This window comes from Cibotium barometz, chromosome 4 (assembly GCF_041138505.1).
Source record: "Cibotium barometz isolate CiBa-2024 chromosome 4, ASM4113850v1, whole genome shotgun sequence".
Classification (NCBI taxonomy): Eukaryota; Viridiplantae; Streptophyta; class Polypodiopsida; order Cyatheales; family Cibotiaceae; genus Cibotium; species Cibotium barometz.
In genome coordinates, this window is record NC_141049.1 from 6,760,840 (window position 1) to 6,782,827 (window position 21,988).

At 41.3% G+C, this 21,988-nt stretch overlaps 1 protein-coding gene across 5 annotated transcripts in view; it reads right to left on the reverse strand.

Moving 5' to 3' along the window:
* Positions 1-11,788: 11,788 nt before the first annotated feature.
* LOC147638837 (pentatricopeptide repeat-containing protein At2g39620-like) overlaps positions 11,789-21,988 on the reverse strand; it is a 35,968-nt gene continuing 25,768 nt past the window's right edge. The window contains exons 3-4 of one of the 5 annotated variants that reach the window (XM_086785024.1): positions 15,657-15,756; positions 11,789-15,549 (exon numbers count right to left, since the gene is read on the reverse strand). In XM_086785024.1, the coding sequence (XP_086641150.1) occupies positions 12,658-15,549; positions 15,657-15,743 (2,979 nt within the window). In that variant the 5' untranslated portion in view covers positions 15,744-15,756 and the 3' untranslated portion in view covers positions 11,789-12,657. Of the gene's footprint in view, positions 15,583-15,656; positions 15,824-21,988 lie in introns of all 5 variants that reach the window. The other 4 variants (XM_086785019.1, XM_086785007.1, XM_086785026.1 and 1 more) reach the window with 4 other exon arrangements.

Here is a 21,988-nt window from a genome sequence, read left to right on the forward strand (position 1 = left end):
AAGGCTATGATTCTACTTAGGTGATGAGTCACACAATCGAACGAGCTCCAAGTGGAGAAAATAATTAATAGGCCAAGTAATGTTGGATTAACAGCTCTATGTTGGATTAACAGCTCTATGTTGATGTTAAGCCATGAAAGCACAGTAGTAGCAAGAGAGTGACAATGGTATGAAAGCACGGTAGAGAGAGAGAGAGAGAGAGAGAGAGAGAGAGAGAGAGAGAGAGAGAGAGAGAGAGGGGGGGGGGGAGTTGATAGTAGAGAGAGGGACTATGTGTATGTAGGCCATTTGCTCACAATAGAGAGAGAGAGAGAGAAACAGAGGGAGGGAGTTGATATTAGAGAGAGGGATTGTGTGTATGTAGGCCATTAGCGCTCACAGTAGAGAGAGAGAGAGAGAGAGAGAGAGAGAGAGAGAGAGAGAGAGAGAGAGAGAGAGAGAGGACGATTTGGAGGGAAAAAGGTAGGGTAGAGATGGTTTTAGGTGGAAATTGAGTTTAAAAAATAAAATGTATATATATATTTATTTATTTATTTATTTATTTATTTATTTATATGTATGTATGTATGTATATGGGTTTGGGGTAAGTTTTAAAGCAAGAGAATTCAAAAAAGATGAAAAAAGTACTATTTTTGGCCTCCACCTAGTTGCAAGAATGATGATATGGAAAGTGATAGGAGAATTTGGAGGCATTAAATGAGGGTGATTTGGTGGAGAAGTGGAGGCAGTAAATGAGGGAGAAAAAGATGACACATTTAAGGGGATAGAGGAGGTTTTGGCAGGAAATGGAGGTTGAAATTTGATTTTTTGACATATATATATATATATGGGTATGGGATAAGTTTCAAAGCCAAAAAACTTACTAAATGAAAAAAAAAATCACTATTTTGGCCCCCCCTAAGTTACGAGCTTGGTGATGTCAAAAGTGCTTCCTAGAAAGAGAAATGAAGAGAGAGAAAATGACTACTTTAGACCCTAAACTTTTGGTTGGGAATTATAGGCTAAAAAGGAAAAATTAAAGGCTCCAAGTAGGCCTCTTTATTGCCCTTGTCTCCTTAAGAATGCTCAAAATTAGCTTTAATCCCTAAAAAATAGGAATCCTTTACAAGGCCCAAAAGATGTCCAAAGGCTACCTAATGTTATACTTGAGCCCATGACCAAGGTCCTAAACCTAAGCTAAAGTTTTTGCTTCATTACAAACCATCCCCTCCTATAATGATTTCGTCCTCGAAATCAAAGGGTGGTCGTGCAAAAATCAAATATATACAAAAGGCCATCTATGAGAAAGTGAAAAATCATCACCAAGGCACTATCATGGAAAAGACCCAAATACCATAACATGAAGAGCATGAACCCAGGGTCAAATGGAAAGGATGAGGGCCTCGATGATGAAGCTAAGTAATCTCACACCTTGATCAAAGAGAAAGTGTGAGAGACCACTGTTGATGTGATGAAAGCATCTAAATATCCCCCAGGGTCAAAAATAAAGTGCAAGGAGCCAATGTCGATGACGAGGCTAGGTATGAATCCTCTTGGGTTGAATGGATAAATGATGTACACATCACGGAACCTCAAATCCAATGTGACAACAGCTCCTGGGTCAAAAGGAAAGCTCAAGTCCGAGGGGTAGCTCATAAGCTCATCCTCTGACTAACTGGAATAGCTCCTGGGTCAAAAGGAAAGCTCAAGTCCAAGGTCAAAACATGGAACTGACATCCAGGGTATCCACCAAATGGAAGAAAAACTCCTAACTGGAATGTCAAATGGTCCATGTATGTAACATGCTCATCTTCAATAATAATATATGTCCATTTAATAGATGAAATTATGGTCCTTTTTATTATAGTGTAAAAATCATCATTTTAATAATTGAGCTATTTCTACTTGGAATCTTAAAATTTTGAGTCCAAATTTGAAATCTACGCGTGATTTTACCCTAATATAGGATTTTACAGCACTCAAAAACGGACATCGGAATAAGCCTCTACGTAAATTATGGTAAACTTTTGACCTTAATTGTCACTGAGTTAGGATAGAAGGCTAAGCCGGAGAGCTTAGTGGTAAATCCTACTGTATCTGGTGAGTTTTAACTTAACCGGAGTGTTAAGAAGTAAACTCAAAGTCTAGGGCTGAACCGGAGTGTTCGGAGGCAGACATATCTTTTGTTAAATCGGAGAATTTAGCAAAAGATGAGCTTGGGGTGAACCATGGTACCCAGGAAAAAAGCTCTTCACACTAAAATAGTGCACAATAATTTTAGGGTGTAGAATCCATCTCACAGGAATGTTTTACAACTTTCCATAGATGATAGATGAAGACCATGTACTTTACGGAGTTAAAGTACATAGGTGGTGACTTCGGCGCCACATTTTTTGTAGGAAGTCACCAGTGGTGTGGTTAGGTCGGCTGAGACTCCACAAGACCTATGCACTAGTTTTTAAGTTGACCTCTATGATTAGGACGTCCAAAAATTCATGTTGTAATACCAGAGATTGTACTGTAATGTGCAATGGAGGAGTCAATTTGTGTAGTCAAGCAAGTGACTTAAGCATCTTGTTATAGATGGTTGTATATGGTACTCCCACTCGGGGGAGGTACGCCATTGGGTACGGAGTTACTCACAGACTAGTATGGAGCTACTAGTGTGATGATAGTGGGTATGTAGTTACTCACTACTAATACATAGCTGCTAATAAAATTAAGATCCTCGAGTGAAAGATACTCTAGATCAACATTTTAAATTACCGAACCACAATCCATGAGTATCGAAGTACTCATAAATATGTTGATGTTGCTCAAATCGAGGGACTGATTTGTTCGATGGTATGGAATAAGCAAGGAGAATGGAGTAACTTAAAAGTTACACATCACTAGTCCTAGTGAGTTGTCGAGGTCATCCGTAGTTTGATGATCCCCTCTACCTATCAGATAACATTTAATTTTGCAAGCCCTGGTATTTAATCCGTAGTGATTATGAGTTTGGTGTGAGATATAGTTATGAAGTTCTTACAAGAGTACTCGTTTATTTGCTTGTCATTGGTTATAGCTTGGTAGAGATTACCACCTGTGATGGGTAGGTAGCTTTGCCGCTATAACGAGGAGGCAGCAAATAATGTTCTCATAGTTATACTTCATACCAACACCAAACAGGGATAAGATGAAATTCCTAAGTTCATCATCACGAAGTACTGTGATGTTTGCATTTATATTGAATGTATGATGTAATGAGACATTGGGCTTGTGTAATTACCATCAATTATCTAGCAACCTATGGCTTCGCAGAAGCAAGCTCAGTCATTATCTGTGAATTGATAATGTGGTTATTAGTAGTTTGGAATTTTCTTTATAGATGGTACAACCCACCCAAATGATTCATAAGTGTGTAACCGCTTATGAAGGGTAATAATATGCAACAATGAAGCACTTTGTTACAAGTGTGAAACCACTAATCTGTTGCAAAGCAGTTTATCAATAGTACCACCATATGTGCGTAGACACTATACCACATCTTCGTTGCAAGATGTTTAAAAGTTTCTTGGAAGAACTCAAGAATATAACATATGATATTAAACACGGTCTAGATTTGTTCTTGGACCTATGACACTAGCGCGTAGTCTGCTTGAGAGTAGAGTTTTTGAGGACAAAAACCTTTCTTGAGGGAAAGGAGGGATATCCTCAAATACCACATAAACTCGAATAGTTGTGTGAGTCCAGACAATACTTGAAGGGATGTGTCTGGTAATAGCAACAAAGAGTTGTAAGTGATTGGATGTAACTCCAGACACCCGTAGTGGTGCAACAATCTTTATCAAACATCTCCACATACTATATGGTCTGCCGCATATATAGTATGGCATAAGAGATAGGAAGTTTGATTATTATATTTGAAGGGAAATTTTCAAAACTTACATTTACTCTGAGTTAGAGTGGAGTTTAACCATCCGTAGATTGATGGTAGTTAGAAACTCAACAAGATTCTAGAGCATATGCTTGTGCAAAGATGTTACTCTAAGAGAGAAAGTATCTCTCAACTTTGGAACTAATCCTTGTGATGCATGATTAGATTGACTCTAGTTTATTTCTCCTATGGCTGTAGAGCTTTCCAAGGAGAAGTTTTAACAAGTTGGTGAAGCAACATGGTAGCGTAGTCTACAAATATCTAGTAGCATAGTCTAAGAACTTGCACTACTAGAGTGCTCTCCAGTACATTAGCTTCTGTGCTAATGACATGATGCAAAATCAAGGCATGAAATTTGCCTTGGGGTTTTGGTTGAAATACCAAATCATGGCTTGTGTGAGCATGATCCTGTCTTTACAGAGGTCTGGCGTGCTGTACGCGTACGCACTTTGTCACAACCGCGCCCACCTTCCTCGCCGGCACGTAATGCTAGTCCGGAGAGACTGGCCGTAGGTGCGGCGGGTAGCGAGACGAGTTAGTCCGGAGAGGCTAGCCGAACCTTCAGGGTATAGTTTTGATAGTCCAAGTGCGGGTCATCCTGGGATTCAGAAGACCTATGCACTAGTAAAAAGACAGTTTTATTGGCCTAGTTTGTTTAAGAACGTCCAGACTTATGTGCTAAAATGCAGTAAGTGCCAGGTCAATAAACATGAACGTCTTAAGGTTGGAGGACTACTCCATCCGCTGGAGATTCCTCAAGGGAAATGGGAAAGCATTTCCATGGATTTCATTCCCGGTGTGGGTGGTAGTGGACAGGTTAACTAAAATGGCAAAGTTTATTGCCACGAAGAAAACTGTTAAAACGCCAGAGTTGGCAAAACTCTTTATTGAACATCTCTACAAGCTATATGGCCTGCCCGCAGATATAGTGTCAGATAGGGATAAAAAGTTCAACAGTCATTTTTGGAGGAAAATCTTCAAAAAGTTGGATACTACTCTGAGTATGAGTATGGTAGATCATCCGGAGTCTGATGGTCAAACTGAAAAAGTTAACCAAATACTCGAGGATATGTTGCGTTCTTATGTAAGTAAGAAGAAGCAATCAAATTGGGAAGAATATTTGCCCATATTGGAGTTTGCTTATAACAACTCCAAGCATTCAGCGACGACTGGATTTACACCATTCATGTTAATGTATGGATTCCAGTCGAGATCTCCGATGGCTGTAGGCCTAGAAAAGGAGAAGATTCAATCTGTCAAGGATTTCCTTGAAGATATGAATGATATGCTCGGAGCCGCACGTGAGAGCATTCGTAGCGCACAGGATCGCGCTAAAACATTTGCCTATAAAAGACGCAGACAAGTGACCTTTGCAGAAGGTGACTTTGTATTTTTAAAGGTTCCTGCGCAGTCAGCAACCATGAAAACGGGAAAGTGTGATAAACTTTCTCCTAGATATTGCGGTCCTTTCAAGGTCCTTAAGAAGATTGGGGACGTAGCATATAAACTTGAGTTACCGGAGAGTTCTCAAGTCCATCCTGTCTTCCATGTCAGTAAACTGAAGAAATCAGTTCACGGGTTAGAGAACGCAGTTTCTCCCGAGATTTTGGTGGACTTGATAGAGCCACCAAAGATACCACATGAATCTAAAAAGATTCTATAGTATCGTGACAGACAAACCCGACATAAAGTGTACCAGGAGGTACTTGTTAAATGGACAGATAATGATGAGGAGGTGGCAACCTGGGAACGCCGTAGTGCAATTTCCAAAAGGTTTCCCCAGTTTGTTTTCGAGGACGAAAACTCTTCTTAAGGGGGGGGTAATGTCACGTAGGCTGTAATGCCTGTGTGACCGACGGGCAGACCGGATGGCCATGTCCGGGGTTCAGTGGGAGAGGACGCCCATGCGGAGTCATGGGCGGCCAGGCTAGTGTGGACGGCAGGCCACACACTATATAGCCTGGGGGATGAGGGGCAATCCTCATTCTTCCTCTACGGTTGGGTGGTGAGCCAGAGGCCGTCCCCTCTCGTGGTAACACCCGTAGCGGCGTTACGGATATGTAACATTAATAAATACATGTTCGAGTGTCCAATTGACGAACGGATTGCACTCTTATGACCAAGAAAACACCTCGAACAATTTCACCAAAAAAAAAATCAGCAATCGTCGGACGTGCTGGCACACATATCAAGGCCCGTGTCCTAAAAAAGGGGGTCGCCGTCCCAAAAGATGCCTCCTTGGGAAGCGTGCATCAAAAGACCTTACATTGGACTGTACACATACCAGGGCACCCATACAAAACGGTCGCACAGAAACCAAAGACCAGCCGCCCCCCTAACGTAACGTCTTCCATGGCTGCCACGTGGACACCTATGTGGCCACTGCCTTGGAAGGCACATGCGTACCCCACCTTTAGTCCACTTATAGGAACAACACTTTCTACAGGCTCATGCAACCACAAACAGGCGTACTTTCATGTATATTGTCCTTTCCACACGCTTTTCCCCTCTCCTTACCCGTACACCAGACCCTATATAAACCCCTCCAAGCCCAACACCCCCTCTATGGCTGGAAGCTCTCCGCGACAACCCTCTGCAGCCAAGCTCCTAGAAGCTCTCCCCAATAGCCCCCTGCAATCAAGCTCTCATAGCCAACCTTCTTGTGTTGTGGAGGGGGTGTCCTACACGTCTCCCCCCATGTGAATAGACAACCCTTAGTCTCGTTTCCAACCAGCCTTGTTCTTCACTTAAAGACACTCTACTTCCCCCATATAGAGACTTAAGCAAGCACACTCTAGCCCTAAGAGGTGGTTTCTACCACCACAGGTGAGTCTTTTGCTTATAAAGTGAGCAAACAGACTCCAAATTGCGATTCGTCTGGATCATTGAGTTTGTGACTGTGCAAGCTACGAGAGAGTGGACGGTATGGCTTCTCCTTGAAGACACCGAAATGCTACCTTCAGAAGCGTGCACGATAATGACACAAGAGGGGATGCTCTGAACGCGGCCCTAGTTCTTCCTTTTGGGAATCCCTCATGGAGGCCATGGCTAGGTTAGCTTGAAAATCATCGAGAAAGAGGTTTTTAGATTAGGAGTTGGGTAAATCCTTAATCTTAACATTAATTAAGAAAGATAAAGGATGTTACTTTTCCTTTTTTTGAGAATATAGGCTTCCATATTCATCTAAACATAAAAATCTATTTTACTGTAGAATTGTTGCATTCTCGTTTCTTTGATTCAAGAAAAAGATAATGTGGTTTCTCGTATCATATAAGATTGGGTTGAACTATTGTGTTGCTATCTTGCTTAAATTAAAGTATAGGTACATCTTCTCCCCGCATTGATTATAACCCCGTTCTTGTGCTCGTGTAGCTGGGTGTGCCGACATTAGTGAGGCCCGGAGTCGGCTCCTACCATTGGGAAGTTAGAACTCGCCGGTCTGGTGAGAGTTATGGATGCTATCTAGTTTTGTGGGCACAAGCTAATGCAGTGAATAAGTTCACCCTAGTGTGTAGACATCCCTCCAAGGAGCGGGAGGATCAAGTGACAAACCTTGAGAGGATGATATGCCGGCTTGATCCCTCACCGGCTACCACAACGACGAGGTGTATGGTCACATAGGGATTGCCTAGTCTATGGAGACTGGAAGGCTGAATTCTAGATCGTGTTGCCAACACTAGCAACTACTCTTTTGTGTCTAAAATGTGGAATTTAGCAATATGTCCAAAGAAAGAGGATGTTGAATGGCACAAGCTTGAGTGCTTATGTCGCAAATGTGATAAATTTCCAAAATCTTTCTTTTTCCCTTGTGAGCTGAGAGCTAAATGATGCAAATGGCACATTGATATGGTGGAAGACCTATGAGTATGTCAATAAGGACACGGGGAAAGGTGTTGTAAAGAGGAGAATCAAACTTGCATACAAGGAAACAACTCCATCCACCATCATCCCATAATTCTTACAACATTTAAAGGTTTTTATCACCCACAACTTTTGTAGTTATTGGCAACACTCTCAATTTAAAGAGAGTGCGTTAAAAAATTTCCAAATGATGTGGTGGTTTTAATTGTTGACTTCGCATAGAACTATACATCATGTTTCAGATTTCTTATTGAAAGGAGATGGGAGAGATAAAAAAACAAGCCATCTTTTACATTTCAGATGACAAACAACATGACACACTATTCGTGCAGCATTACTTTATGCTCCACTACCAATGGCTATTGTCTAAAGGCCTTAAGTTTAAAACATGGGGTAGCATCTCACTTTAAGGCATCTCAATAAGGCCTTATGTTATATAGCAATTTACTTTATGCTCCACTACCAATGCCTATTGTCTAAAGGCAGCATGCCCATTTTACTTCGTTTGCAAGGTAAGGCATTCACTACAACCCTTTATTTTTTCTACATTACTGTGAAGATGCTGCAGGTTTTAAATTGCTATATAACATAATTTTTTCTCTTTTGGTTGTGCTAGGTACTGCGCTCTTTGACTAGCATTTGGATGATGTGGAACTTGTTTGGTAGTGGCCATGGCAAGGGAGAACATGACGGTGTTGGTGCAGTCATAAAGCATGCACTAACCCTGCTAAACAATTAGATACAAATGGTGCAAAGCTACAGAATGCACACAACATTGTGGAGATGATGTGAAGCAAAGGCTCTTCGTGGAAGTAAAGGTGATGATGGTGTTGGTGCAGTCATAAAGCATGCACTAACCCTCCTAAACAATTAGATACAAATGGTGCAAAGCTAGAGAATGCACACGCCGTTGTGGAGATGATGTGAAGCCTTTTTAAAGGCTAATTCCAAATACATAGGCATTTATATGTTAAACACCTAAGTTGGTTAAGATAAGAACTACTCAGAATGTGTGTGTGTGTGTGTGTGTGTGTGTGTGTGTGTGTGTGTGTGTGTGTGTGTGTGTGTGTGTGTGTGAGCTATTATATATATAAGAGTTTAGATGATTCTTTAAAAAAACAAAAAATAGCTTACCTCGAGATTGTGCATGCACTAGCTGCAAGCATATGAGCTATCGGCCAAACACTTTAAGATGGAGCGTGAGCTGAAGAAGTTATATAGGGACAAGCTATTGAGTGTTGGCCTCTTACTGATCAATGGGTTGAGGATAGGTTGTGGTGTTGTAGTCGTTGGTTGCATTGCAGAAATTAGCAATCAATAAACTAGAAAATAGCTATTTTCACCGAGAATTTGTATCATGGAATCACCCGAGTAATATTAAATGCTACTTGGAAGTTGACAAATACAAGTTTTGATAAATTTAACCTATAGACCTTGCAAGATGATTGAAATGGTAGAAGAGGTTTACAATAATTATTTTAATGTACTAAGACCTTAAAAGATGATCAACTTCATCTTTAATGATCTTTTACTATCTTTACTATTATAGAATCCTAGATGAGTTCTTCATACTTTTTAAACTCATTGGACTTATAGACATTTTACTGTCAGGACCTTTAAGACACTTGGAGAAGGAAACTCTAATTTCTCAACACAAAAAGTAGAGCATAATATATACTTACACAAATTGAAAACATAAACCGAATTATATAAAGAAGAGAGAGATAGAGTAGAGGTCACCATCGACACAAGAGTGGGTTGAATCTCCCTTGGGTAGAGTGTGGCCCTTGTACCACTCTCCCATATTTATATGTATTAGAGAAAACGCTTGCTTTTCAAAAAGATAATTCCAAAAACAAAGCACAAGCAAGTGCTTTTGAGTTTATGAGCACGCAAGCTCTACAAAAATATAGCAAGCATTAATATAAAGTCTTGGACCTAACAAAAATATAAAATACTAATTGGTATATACAAAGATATGGAGCTTTAGCCTTACAAAAATATTGATGCTAAATATGAAACCATAACTTAGGTGTTCACATGTCTTCCAAAATATCTCATAGTGGTCCAACACATGTTCCACCCGTGAGTGATTAACACATAGTCTTTTCACCTTCATCTAAAATAATTTTAATCAATGCACACAGCTGATTAAAAACATTAATCTTGCTTATATCATACTAGCGTACACAGCTTATTAAACACATTAATCCTGGTAGACATCATACCAACGCACACAACTTGATTAAACACATTAATCATGGTAGGTGATATAAAAAGATATATCCAAAATAAAATATCTCGAAAAAAAATAATGGACATCTCCATAGAGATTGCATTTAGGATCAAATACAATCCTCCACATTGAGCTCTTATGCATAAAGAATGGAGTTTGGAAGCTGCATGCTATTAGACAATAGTTGGCTACTATTTTAAACTATTAAAAACTACAACAAAGATTCTTACATAAGATTTATGAAATTATAATAAGGAAAAATGTTTATGGATGTGAAGCCTACATAGAGATATAATGTATTTATTGTATAATTTCCTAGGTTCTTAGTTAGCCTATCTAAGAAAGTGTTCCATTTTCTCTAGTTTGCACTTTTCCTAGATATGTTCATTTATGTGTGAGGAATTATCTAGATTGCTTTTTTTTCTATATAGAGAATGAAACAAAAGCTCCTTGTAGAGGTATTCTTGTGCAAAATGCTTAGAATTGATTGATAATTGTCAAAACATTCTCTCACAAATGTTTCATTGTTGCTTCACAAGAGATTAGGTCGAGGTATTCAATGCATATAATGCTTATAATTGGCAAACATAGTGAGTGATGATAATCAATATGGCAAAGGCATTACGAGTGTTCTAACCCTACGAGCCCGATCTATACTTTGCAAGGTGTTCTATCAATTTTTGATTTTGCAAGTACCTACTATATGTGGCAATGCATCTATTTCTTAGCAAATGAAGATTTGCGGTCTCTCTCTCTCTCTCTCTCCCCTAAACTACCATATTCGTGCATTAAGCATGGACAACCAAGGCACAAGGAGAGGAGAGAAAAAAGAAATCCTAGATTTCTAAAAAATGAGAAGAAAAAATCCATTCGATTGACACTTTGTATTTCGATTAACTCTTTGTATTCTAGCTTCCATTCCTGTGTTTCGCTTCTTAATGTCTTTGACACATCCATTCCTGTGTTTCGCTTCTTAATGTCTTTTACATACTGCAGCAACGTGTGGATTGAGTACTAGTAATAATTATGTGAAAACTCTCTCGCTCTCTCTCTCTCTCTCTCTCTCTCTCTCTCTCTTAAGTAGCTCTCGTCTCGTCGTCTCTCTCTCAATACTAGTTCATCTTTTTCTCTTTGAATATAATAGAATAGCATATTTATATAATAAATAGTTATATTAACTTTTAAAAGATTAGTTATTATTATTATTAATTGATTATTTTATACTTATACTTTTTTATTATATTTAAATTTAAAAGAAAAGTGTATCTATATAAAATAATTGAGATATTCAAAATTAAATTGTTTGATAATTTTAAATTGTTGTATTTAGTTATTTAGCTTATTTGAATAATAATTTACTTTTCTTTACGTTTGGAAATTCTTTAAATGTAATATATATATTTATTATTAAGTAATATTGCCATTAATAAACAAGCAAACAAAGCCTAAACGATTATTGAAATAAATGTCCGCCGTATAAATGCATTATCATCAAATACTCCTCTATGATTAGGGAGACCTCCTCGCCATATCTTCTTGTGTACGACCTTTATACATGCAGAAAAGAAAAGGAAGTGTTGCCTTAATCAAAAACCATAACAAACTGATATTATTTGTTGATGTGCATGGTTTTTTGTAAGGTACTTTTTTTATATTCACAAATGTTGAATCATCCGCCTTGTTCCTGACAGTAATATTAATCTCGATATTTTAATAAAAGCACTAGAATCTAGCTTCGCTTTGGTACTTTTATGCCGTTCCATAGAGTCATCTTTGATTCTTCATAGCAAGAATAGGAATGAATTGTAGAATAATCTTATTTGTTCAAAAAGTACAAAACAATGAGCATCCCCGTTGGAGATCATTTGGGCCTCTTCATCTTGATCCATCAATTTTGAAGAGATATATCAAAAGAGAGCAAGCACCCATTTGAGTCCCCAAGTCAATAGCAGAGTTGCAAAACATAGTCGAGCCATCCAACCATCACGCATGTTGTAACACTGATGATATATGCAAGAGTTTCCATCCATACAACTGTGAGACGCTGGAAGCGCGCACACAGCATAACACTGCACAACTTACAAATGCGTGTGTGCTGAGTCTCAGTACATGCCACCCCAAGCTATGTGTATGGATTCCCTTTTGATGCGGACCATAGAGCCCAAAACAAATTTTGGACCTGCACACATAAAGGTGGCTTTACTTTTGACCAGAACAAGTATTAATTTCCTTTTTTTAAAAGGAGTATGGTCCTGACTCCTACACCCCATCATAAAGGGCACCCCTATGAGAGTCGCTTGAGACTTCTTCCATAGCTGCAGGTGTCTAGGCTGTAAGCAGACCATGTTGTGTAGGGCATGTTCGAAGGCCACGTCCTATAGGGGGAGGAGTTAGGCAGTTCAACCCATGGGCCATGTTGATTTGGGCTGAGAATCAACTATTATTGATGTTTCAGTTTGGCTTTTGTGCGCTGGGTGTCCGTAATACATATGGTGTTTTAGAATACCTCTCTCTCTCTCTCTCTCTCTCTCTCTCTCTCTCTCTCTCTGCCTACATGACGTATCTTTCTTTGCATCAGAAATGTCCTGTGACACCCAATGCAAACTAGGGACATAGCCTGCCTTCCTTTCTCATTTAGAGATAAGGACCTTCTAGCTTTGGATCAATACTTTTTTCCTTTCAAAAATCTATCATCCCTAACCAAAAATGAATGCATGATTCTGGCTGTGTTGTCAGTCCAACAACGTTCTGACCTTTTCCATGCTTGTTTTTCCACTCTCACGGCCTCAACCTTGTTTGCTTCCTCCTTCCTGCCAGCGCATGCATAAATGTGAGACATGAAGACATAAGCCGAAGCATCCTTTTCATCCAAACGCACTGCATGTTCAAAGGCCTGTTTTCCAAGCTCCACATTTCCCCAATTTCTACAAGCACCCAGCACAGTATGCCACACCACAAGATTAGGACAGAATGGCAACTTCTTGATCATCGCTACTGCCTTGTCTAATTGCCCCGCACGACCAAGGAGATCAACCATGCAAGTGTGGTGTTCAAGAGTTGGAACAATACCGTAGTCTCTGCTCATGGTTTCAAAGTATGTCTGGCTCTTATTAAATAGACCTGTGCGACTGCATGCATTGAGAGTAATAACAAAGGTGATCGGATCTGGCCTTATACCTTCTCCTAGCATTTTATTGAAAATATTGAAGACATTCTCACTTTCTCCAAGCTGGGTGTATCCTGCCATTAATGCATTCCATGAGACTACATCTCGCACCGGAAGGTTGTAAAACACTTGCTGTGCTATGGCAAGCGAGCCACATTTGGCATACATATCAACCAAGGTGTTGCCAACAACAAGGTCTCTTTCCAGTAACCCCATTCTGGCAATCTCAGCATGTATTTCTCGGCCCTTGTTTGTGGCTCCTATGATGCCACAAGCTTTCAAGCTGCAAACAAATGTGACAGCATTTGGGGAGACACACTCAAGTTGCATGCGTTCGAAACACTCAAGTGCTTCCTCACCACACCCATGTTCAGCATATCCTGTGATTAGTGCATTCCACGAGACAACGTTTCGAACTGGAAGCTTGTCAAACATTTGCTGTGCTTTGGCAAGAAAGCCACATTTAGCATACATATCAACCAAGGTGCTGCAAACAAAAAGGTCTCTTTCCAGCAAACCCTTTCTTTCAATCTCAGCTTGTATTTCCTGGCCCTTGTCTATGGCTCCTATGCTGCCGCAAGCTTTTAAGCTGCAAACAAACGTGACAGCATCTGGAGAGACCCCCTCCAATTGCATTTGTTCGAAACACATGAGTGCCTCCTCACCATACCCATGTTCAGCATATCCTGCAATTAATGCATTCCATGAAATTACATTTCGATCTGGAAGTACGTCAAAAACTTGCTGTGCTTTTGCAAGCAAGCCACATTTAGCATACATATCGACTATTGCATTGCCAACAACAAGGTCCTTTTCCAACAGTCCATTTCTTTCAATCTCAGCATGTATTGCACTGCCCTTGCCTGTGGCTCCTATACTGCCACAAGCTTTCAGGGTGCAAACAAACGTGACAGCATTTGGGGAGACACCCTCGAATTGCATCTGCTCAAAGCACTTGAGTGCTTCTTCACCACACCCATGTTCAGCATATCCTGCTATTAGTGTGGTCCAAGAGACAACGTCTCGAACTGGAAGCTTGTAAAGCACTTGCTGTGCTTTTGCAAGAGAGCCACATTTGGCATACATATCAACCAACGTGCTGCCAACAACAAGGTCTCTTTCCAACAAACCTTTTCTTTCAATCTTAGCATGTATTTCTCGGCCTTTATCTATGGCTCCTATGCTGCCACAAGCTTTCAAGCTGCAAACAAATGTGACTGCATCTGGAGAGACACCCTCAAGTTGCATCTGTTCAAAACATTTGAGTGCTTCCTCACCATGCCCATGTTTAGCATATCCTGCAATCAATGCATTCCACAAGACTGCATCTCGAACTGGAAACTTATCAAACACTTGCTGTGCTTTGACAAGGGAGCCACATTTAGCGTACATATCAACCAAGGTGCTGCCAAGAAAAAGGTTTCTTTTCAATAACCCTTTTCTTTCAATCTCATCATGTATTTCTCGGCCTTTGTCTATGGCTCCTATGCTGCCACAAGCTTTCAAGCTGCAAACAAATGTGATGGCATCTGGAGAGAGGCCCTCAAGTTGCATTTGTTCAAAACACTTGAGTGCTTCATCACCATGCCCATGTTCAGCATATCCTGCAATTAGCGAGGTCCATGAGACTACATCTTGAACTGGAAGTCTGTCAAATGCTTGCTGTGCTTTGGAAAGCGAACCACATTTGGCATACATATCCACCAAGGCACTGCCAATGAAAAGGTCTCTTTCAAGCAACCCCATTCGAGAAACCTGGGCATGTATTTCGAGGCCTCTTTCCAGGTCTTTCAGCTTCGCACAAGCCTTGAGTAAGGTGACAAAAGTATGCCTGCTGGGATGTACAAAATCATCCTTTCGCATTTTCTGGTACAAAATGAGAGCACACTGTGGCTTCCCACATTTGATGTAACCTGTGATGAGAGAATTCCAGGAGCACGCATTCCTATACACCAGCCTGTCAAAAACCTGATGGGCATCACACACGTTTCCAACGTCCACCAACATTGAGACGAGGTAGTTACCCAGTGATGTATGAGCTTCCAGCCCACTTTCGTGCATGTAGGCATGCAAGCATAGCACAAGAGCTCGGTCGCTGTCCTTGCCGCACTTGTGCAAAATGCGTGCGAAGTCCTCAACAGAAGGCTCAGGCAGCATCCCCTCTTCCAAGGAAGGCAGTGCCTCCTCTGAGCTAAGCATCCTCCAACCACCACCAATACCTTTCTTCACGTCTCCTTTTTGTGCTTTGTGCATTCCGTCGGTAGGACAAGGCTCCTCTGCTTCCTGGAGACTTAGCCTGTCTTCAACCCAACTTGGATTGCACAAGCCGTCCATCCATAGCGACTCCTCAGCAAGTTTATGCTTAAAATCTGGGGCTGTAGCGTTCGTCTGTGGCACGCTCTTGGGCGAGCCACAATTCAACTAATCAAGAGAGTATCATCAACAACTTGAAACACCTACTTGAAGGAAAAAAAAAAGGGAAAAGAAACACTTACTTTCCTCCTTCGGTTGTCCCACCACTGGGAGGGATCCCTCAGGTACTCCTTCCACAAGCGCTCGGTCCGTGCTCGTGATGTTTGCATCTTCGCTACATAACTGGGACATATTGAACATGAAAGATTTGGGCGGGGAGCATTATGGAAGTTTGTGGGTGTGTAAGATCCTGTAAGTTTGACATTCTAAGCATTGGTGATGTACATTAAGCAACCTTAGGAAATGGTCAGCCTTTGTGGTGCCACTGCCTGATTTTAATGAAAAAATCATTAATTACGAAGAGGGGAAAAAAGAATCTCGCTGCCTGCGTAATTTGGCTCCTCTATAAAAAGCATAAAAAGCTAGGGAAAAAAAATGGTATCCTGCAGCATGATATGTAAAAATAGATACAAGGTTAAATAGAACTTCCAGTAAAATTATATGATCTATCTAGTGCGAGTCTACATTTTTCTCCAGCACTGGCTTGCAGTAGAGCTCCTCGGCAATGGTGGTTCCTCGAACACCGGTGGAGCTCCTCCTCAATGGTGGTTCCAAGCACTAGCAATAGTGGAGTGGTAATGTTTCCCAACAACCAAGAAGTCATGTTCCAAATGCAATATAGAAACAAAGCAGTACACGTAAGTTTACAACAACTCGGCATTGGTATCAAAACAGGACAACTAGCATATAGCTTCTAGGTGCGTGGGCTATGCATAGTAGCTCTAGCCTTAGCTAGACTTTCAAGGCTAGTAGGAGAGCGGAAATTAACCCATATCACCATAGCCAATCATCAAAGAAGCTCTCAACACAAAGAAGCAGCTCCGAATACAGAAGGTGAAATTGAAGGTAGTGGAGGTGAAACTCGCTGAGGTTGCATAACAAGCTTATCACTACTAAATCACATTAATCCACTTTTAACCATGGCTGAAAATTGAAGTAAAACTTGTGAATTTTCGGCCAACAATACTTGAGCCAAATAGATGGAAGAATAAATGAGAGAGAGAGAGAGAGAGACAACACAGCATAGACCTGGAACGGCCGGGCCCCTTCACTGGAATATGAATTATTCCACCAGAATTTTACAAGTGTATGGGCTGATTTGAATTCGCATGGTACAGCCATCAAACAAAATAGAAAACAAAGCCTTTGGAATCTCCTAGTTTGTATGTGGTGGCCTACCACACACACACAAGTGTTGGAGAAACTCACCCGTCTGTGTGCCACCCCAATGGCCTACCAATGGGTCACACAACAGGTTCTCTTGTGGCAAGGATGCTCACAAGAGTGAAGTCCTTTGATAAAGAAAATCAGCAAGCTCTTCTTCAACTCTTCAAAGCCTCTTCTTGAGTAGCACCTCCGTCTTCACATGATAGTCTTCTCTCTTGAAAAATGGTTCTCTACGCTTGGTAGAGAAGAAGCTAGTCTTCTTGCCTTCCTACTCTAAAAAATGCACAAGTTTACATGAACTCTCCTCCTCCAAAATGAAGGGAATCACCTCCTTTTATAGGTGAATTCCTTTCTAAAAAGCTTTCTTAGTTCAAAATAGAAAAAGATTACACATGTTAGATTGCATGGGAAACTTTTACATATGTTTTAGTTTGCATGGGAAACTTTTACACATGTTTAGTTTTACATGGGAAACTTTCCTTTGTCAACAAATAGAAAGAGCTAGTTCTCTTTTCCTCTTTGGAAAATAGAAAGAGATACTTATAACTCAAGTTCTAAAACGAATTTGCATGTGCAACTGAAGAGACAGCTGCTGAGATGGCCTTGGTGAGTCACCACGTCACCTCAAAAAAAATTAAAAAATTAAAAAAATTGCCTGAGAGGTTTTCGACCGCTCTGATTCCAATTCCAATCTCTATTTTCCTAAAAGATGGAGGGAAAGACCTCAAAATCGACCTCCAACTTAAAAGGTACATATCTTGTAAAACTACCAAAATTGAAAGTAGTTTAAGTAAGAAACATACTTAACCTCCTGCAAAATACAAGTCACTAGATCAGCAACTAGTATTATGCACAAGTTCGATGCTTTAAGATGAATGCCTACATGTTCAAGCATTCTCAAAATCAGCATCCAATGTAAGATCTTCAAACAGCTTATTGTGCAAGGTAAGTACCATATGTTCCATACACTTATATCCATCTATACGCTCTCCCATAATGGTAAGAGTGCATAGTCCATCATGCTTATAAAGCATGTCCAATCATACTTTCCCACTTCGGGATGGAAGCATGTCCATTTATGCATGCAATATTATGCTCTCCCATTTCGGAATAGAAGCATGTCCAATCATGGTTCCTTGGAAAAGAACACATGTCCAATCATGAAGTCTGCCATGCTAGGTCAAACAACATGTCCAAGTTTTATTAACTTCAAAATTCTTGATACAAAATTTCATGTAAGCTGATTAGGGTTTTGGATTGGGGATTTCTCACAAATACAGGCGGGTGACAGGAGGGGGCAGAAAGGAAGCAACATCTATGTTTTATGTAATTTTTCTTGTTTTCAACCGGCAAGGTACCCTAAGGAAGGCAGAAGGGATTGCCGTGTATCAAAGCTATTAGGTGGGCTCTAGAGGCCATCGTCCTTTAATGTAAGGCTTTAAGGCCAAAGGCCTTTAAGTTTTAACAACACTTGCAATATCTATTGTGGCTACTCACAGTAGATCTTGCAAGGAGAATCCAAGTACACAAATCAACTTTGCATAAAACATACTACACAAATCTATGGTTATATGTTTACAAAAACAAAAGTATTCTTCCACGTTCCTTGGGTCTAGTAATTTTTGAGAGGAAGTGTGCAAACTCTCTACCCACATGAAATTGTGAGTTCTATTATATATATAAATATATATATTTATACATGTACACACAAATTTTAATTGTATGTTTACAAGAAAGTGTGTATGCCCTTCTGTTACCCATTAATGGAATCGGCATATTACAAAGCTCTGAAATCGATTTGCTAAAGCGAAACGACACTTGTTGCAAATCACAAAATTTGAGATTACATACCACTAAACTCAATTTGCTAAAACGAAACAACACTTGTTGCATATCACAAAATTTGCCTTCTGCCACTGTCTGCGCATTTCTAGATGTTTAATGTAAATAATCTCTCTCTCTCTCTCTCTCTCTCTCTCTCTCACACACACACACACAGGCGCATACGCGCATCAACCCTCAAGGCATAAGATAGGACACATACATTTTGGACAAGACACCCGAGTCAGGAATTGAGTCGAGGCCCACTGGTTCCTCATACATGTCGGGCACCACTGGCTGCTCGTACATAGGAAGTCACCGAGGATAAGCAAGCCTCTCCTTGCACACAACACTATGTTGACCACCCATTTCTTGTCTATCAGTAGATTATTTTAAATGCAGCCAAAGGATGAGAGAAATAACACATGCTCCTTTTTTGAAGAGAAGCTCTCTTCACAACTCTTCTTAACACGAGTGACCCCTACACATCTCTCTCTCTCTCTCAAGTACCTAACGCTAATCCTCGGGATTAGGTCCTAATCTAGGCAAGGTTGGAGAGCCCTTTGTGAGGGCAAAAGGATGAAAGGACGAGATGTATGGTGAGTGAATGTATGTACAAGAGCCCTCTGATGTGAGGTGACTTTGAGTAGTAGACCAATGCAGAAGCAAAGAGGATGTCGGAGCTGAAGCATGGTCGGTAACGAAGGTTCATGTTGATGTGAGGCAAAGGCACTCCGTGAGGTGGTTGGTGTCGAAGGCTTGCGTCGGTGGATGCAGAGGCACTCTGAGGTGGTAGTGAGCAGCGGAAGGGATGAGGTGATGCAGGTTCTGGTGACAAGGGTGCTGCGGTACCTGAGGTGGTAGATGAAGAGTAGAGAGGACTGCTGTCCAGAGAGGTGTAGTGGTGCAAGCTTTGGTGACAAGGGTGCTGCAAGACCTGAAGGGTGCAGGCTTTGGTGACAAGGGTGCAGGCTCTGGTGAAGAGGGTGATGCGTACCTGAGGGGTGGTGAAGAGCACAGAGAGGGTTGTCGTCCCAAAGTGTAGCAAGATGTAAAACACTAATATGTTCTACTATAGCAGAGAGGGCTGTTGTCCCATGAGCAAATATGAAACGATGGAGTGCTCTATGCAGCAGAGAGGGCTGCTGTCCCATGAACTGATATGAAACACCGAAGTACTCGATGTAGCAGAGAGGGCTGCTGTCCCAAGGTGTGGCCTGTAGCAGAGAGTGAGCTGATGTCCCAAGATGTGGCCAGTAGTAAACGCTGATGTGCTAAGAGGCTGACAAGCGATGATGATAAAGCAGGTATGGTGTATGCCAACAGCAGCAACAGCAACAGATGGTACCTGGTATGGTCAAGAAGTGGTACAATGGTGAAGTGATGAGGCAAAGCTATATATCCTATTGTACCAGATTGTATCCTGTTGTACTTGATTGTACCTTGTTGTACCTGAATTGTACCAAGCTTGTACTTGCTGTACCAAGACCTTTACTTACTGTACCAAGCCTATACTTGTTGTACCAGGACCTGTACTTACTGTACCAAGACCTGTACTTGTTGTACCAGGATCTATACTTACTGTACCACGTGGACCTGACTGCATGGTGAAAGAAATGCATCTCCATTGACTCCTGCTACAAGCTATTCCAGGTGCCTTGTATTTTCTTATTTGTGTAAAACTAAAATTTGCTAAATTAAGTTCAAAGATTTCTTTAAGTTTTGTGCAGAGCAGGAACAAAGCATGTTTATGCTAACCATACTCAGGAAACTTTCCTAGTTTGGTTTGTTTTTCCCTGAGTGGTAGTGCCACCCGCGCCCTCAGAATTCTGAGAGCCAGTGAAGGTTAGAAACACTAGGGAGTCCGGAAGCAAAGCTTATCTGGGAGAACCAGGCAATGTTCCCTCTGCAGTGTACCCCTTTGCATGTGCTAGTACGGGCGTGCCTATTAGTGCACGGTCCCGAAAGACTAGTGAAAGGCAAGTGTGTACCTAGTGAAGGTGGGAGTGTGCCTGTGACTTGGGACTTCTTCGACTGTCCAGACTTCATCGACAAGTACCCAATTGTTTGAGTTGTATTCACTCTATGTGAGGAGAAATCTCCAAGAAATATACATGTATTGAGGGGGGAGGGGGTGTGGGAGTGGGAGTGGGAGTGGGAGTGGGAGTGGGAGTGGGAGTGGGGGAAGGGAGGGGGAGGGGGAGGGGGGCCCTTTCCGGCCCCCATGTTGGTGTCAAGTGTTATTGGTCAAATTTCAGTTTTAATGTTGCTAATAATGTTCATTGTTGATAATAGTTAAGTGATCTAAAAATGTGTATTTTGTCTTCCAATTTGTAGGCCTCGTGTAGAGAGCAGTTACATTGGTATCAAAGCCCAGTCGTTCTCTTTCTCAAGAGGAGACACAATGTTTTGAGATTGGAAGCAAGTATAGACACTTGACTCAATGGACAGCCAAGGCAACCCTTTGAAAGTGCCAAATTCAAGAGGCCAGTCCAATGCTTCTCGTGATTCTGATGCATTGCTTGGAAGGCACAAGCCTCTTGAGAGAGATTATGACAGTGCATTCATGGGACAACCATCCCGTGGAAAAGAGCCTATGCATGAGGATGAGCCCAATGCCTTGAGGGCTAAATTGGAGCACATGAAGAAGCTTTTCCAGGCAAAGGAGCAAGAGCTGAAATTTTTGCATGAAGATCCCCATGTACAAGCAGGGAGACCCAGCAGCTCAACGGTTGAGGTCTTTTATACACAAGGAAGAGGTATCGGTCACTTCTCGCCACGCATCTACTCCTCATGGGACAGGAGACAACAAGTATGTGCATGTTGGAGCTAGTGGGCCACATGATGGCCTTGTGGATTCAAAGAAGGTATATCATGGAGAGAGTGGTCGGCATGCAAGCCGAAAGACTTTGCCCATTGAGTTGTCTCGTGGTGAGAAATTGCATCATTTGGGGAGGTCACATGCATCGGGGCCACAGATTCATAATGCACATGCCACCGTGCCTCTTGAAACATCTTTGATTGCCCATAAAGCCCATGCAGAGAGGGCTACCCCGTTGGATAAGGGGAAGAGAAAAAGAGAAGAAAATGTACCACATTCCAAGAAGCTCAAGGAGTTCAAGGCAGGGGACAAGTCCATGAAACTTGATGCCTTTCATAGAGAGTATGATGCCTCTAAGGTGCTAGCTTTTGTGGCACAGTTTGACATTGCTTTTAGTGATGAGGGCTTCACTGAGAAGTCCGAAATTCGTCATGCAAGCATGTTCTTGAAGAGGACAGTTGCCCATTGGTGGATCACTAAAAAGACCATCAACATGGATACAGCCGACTGAGGAGCTGGGCACGAAGATGGCTTTCTACAGAGAGC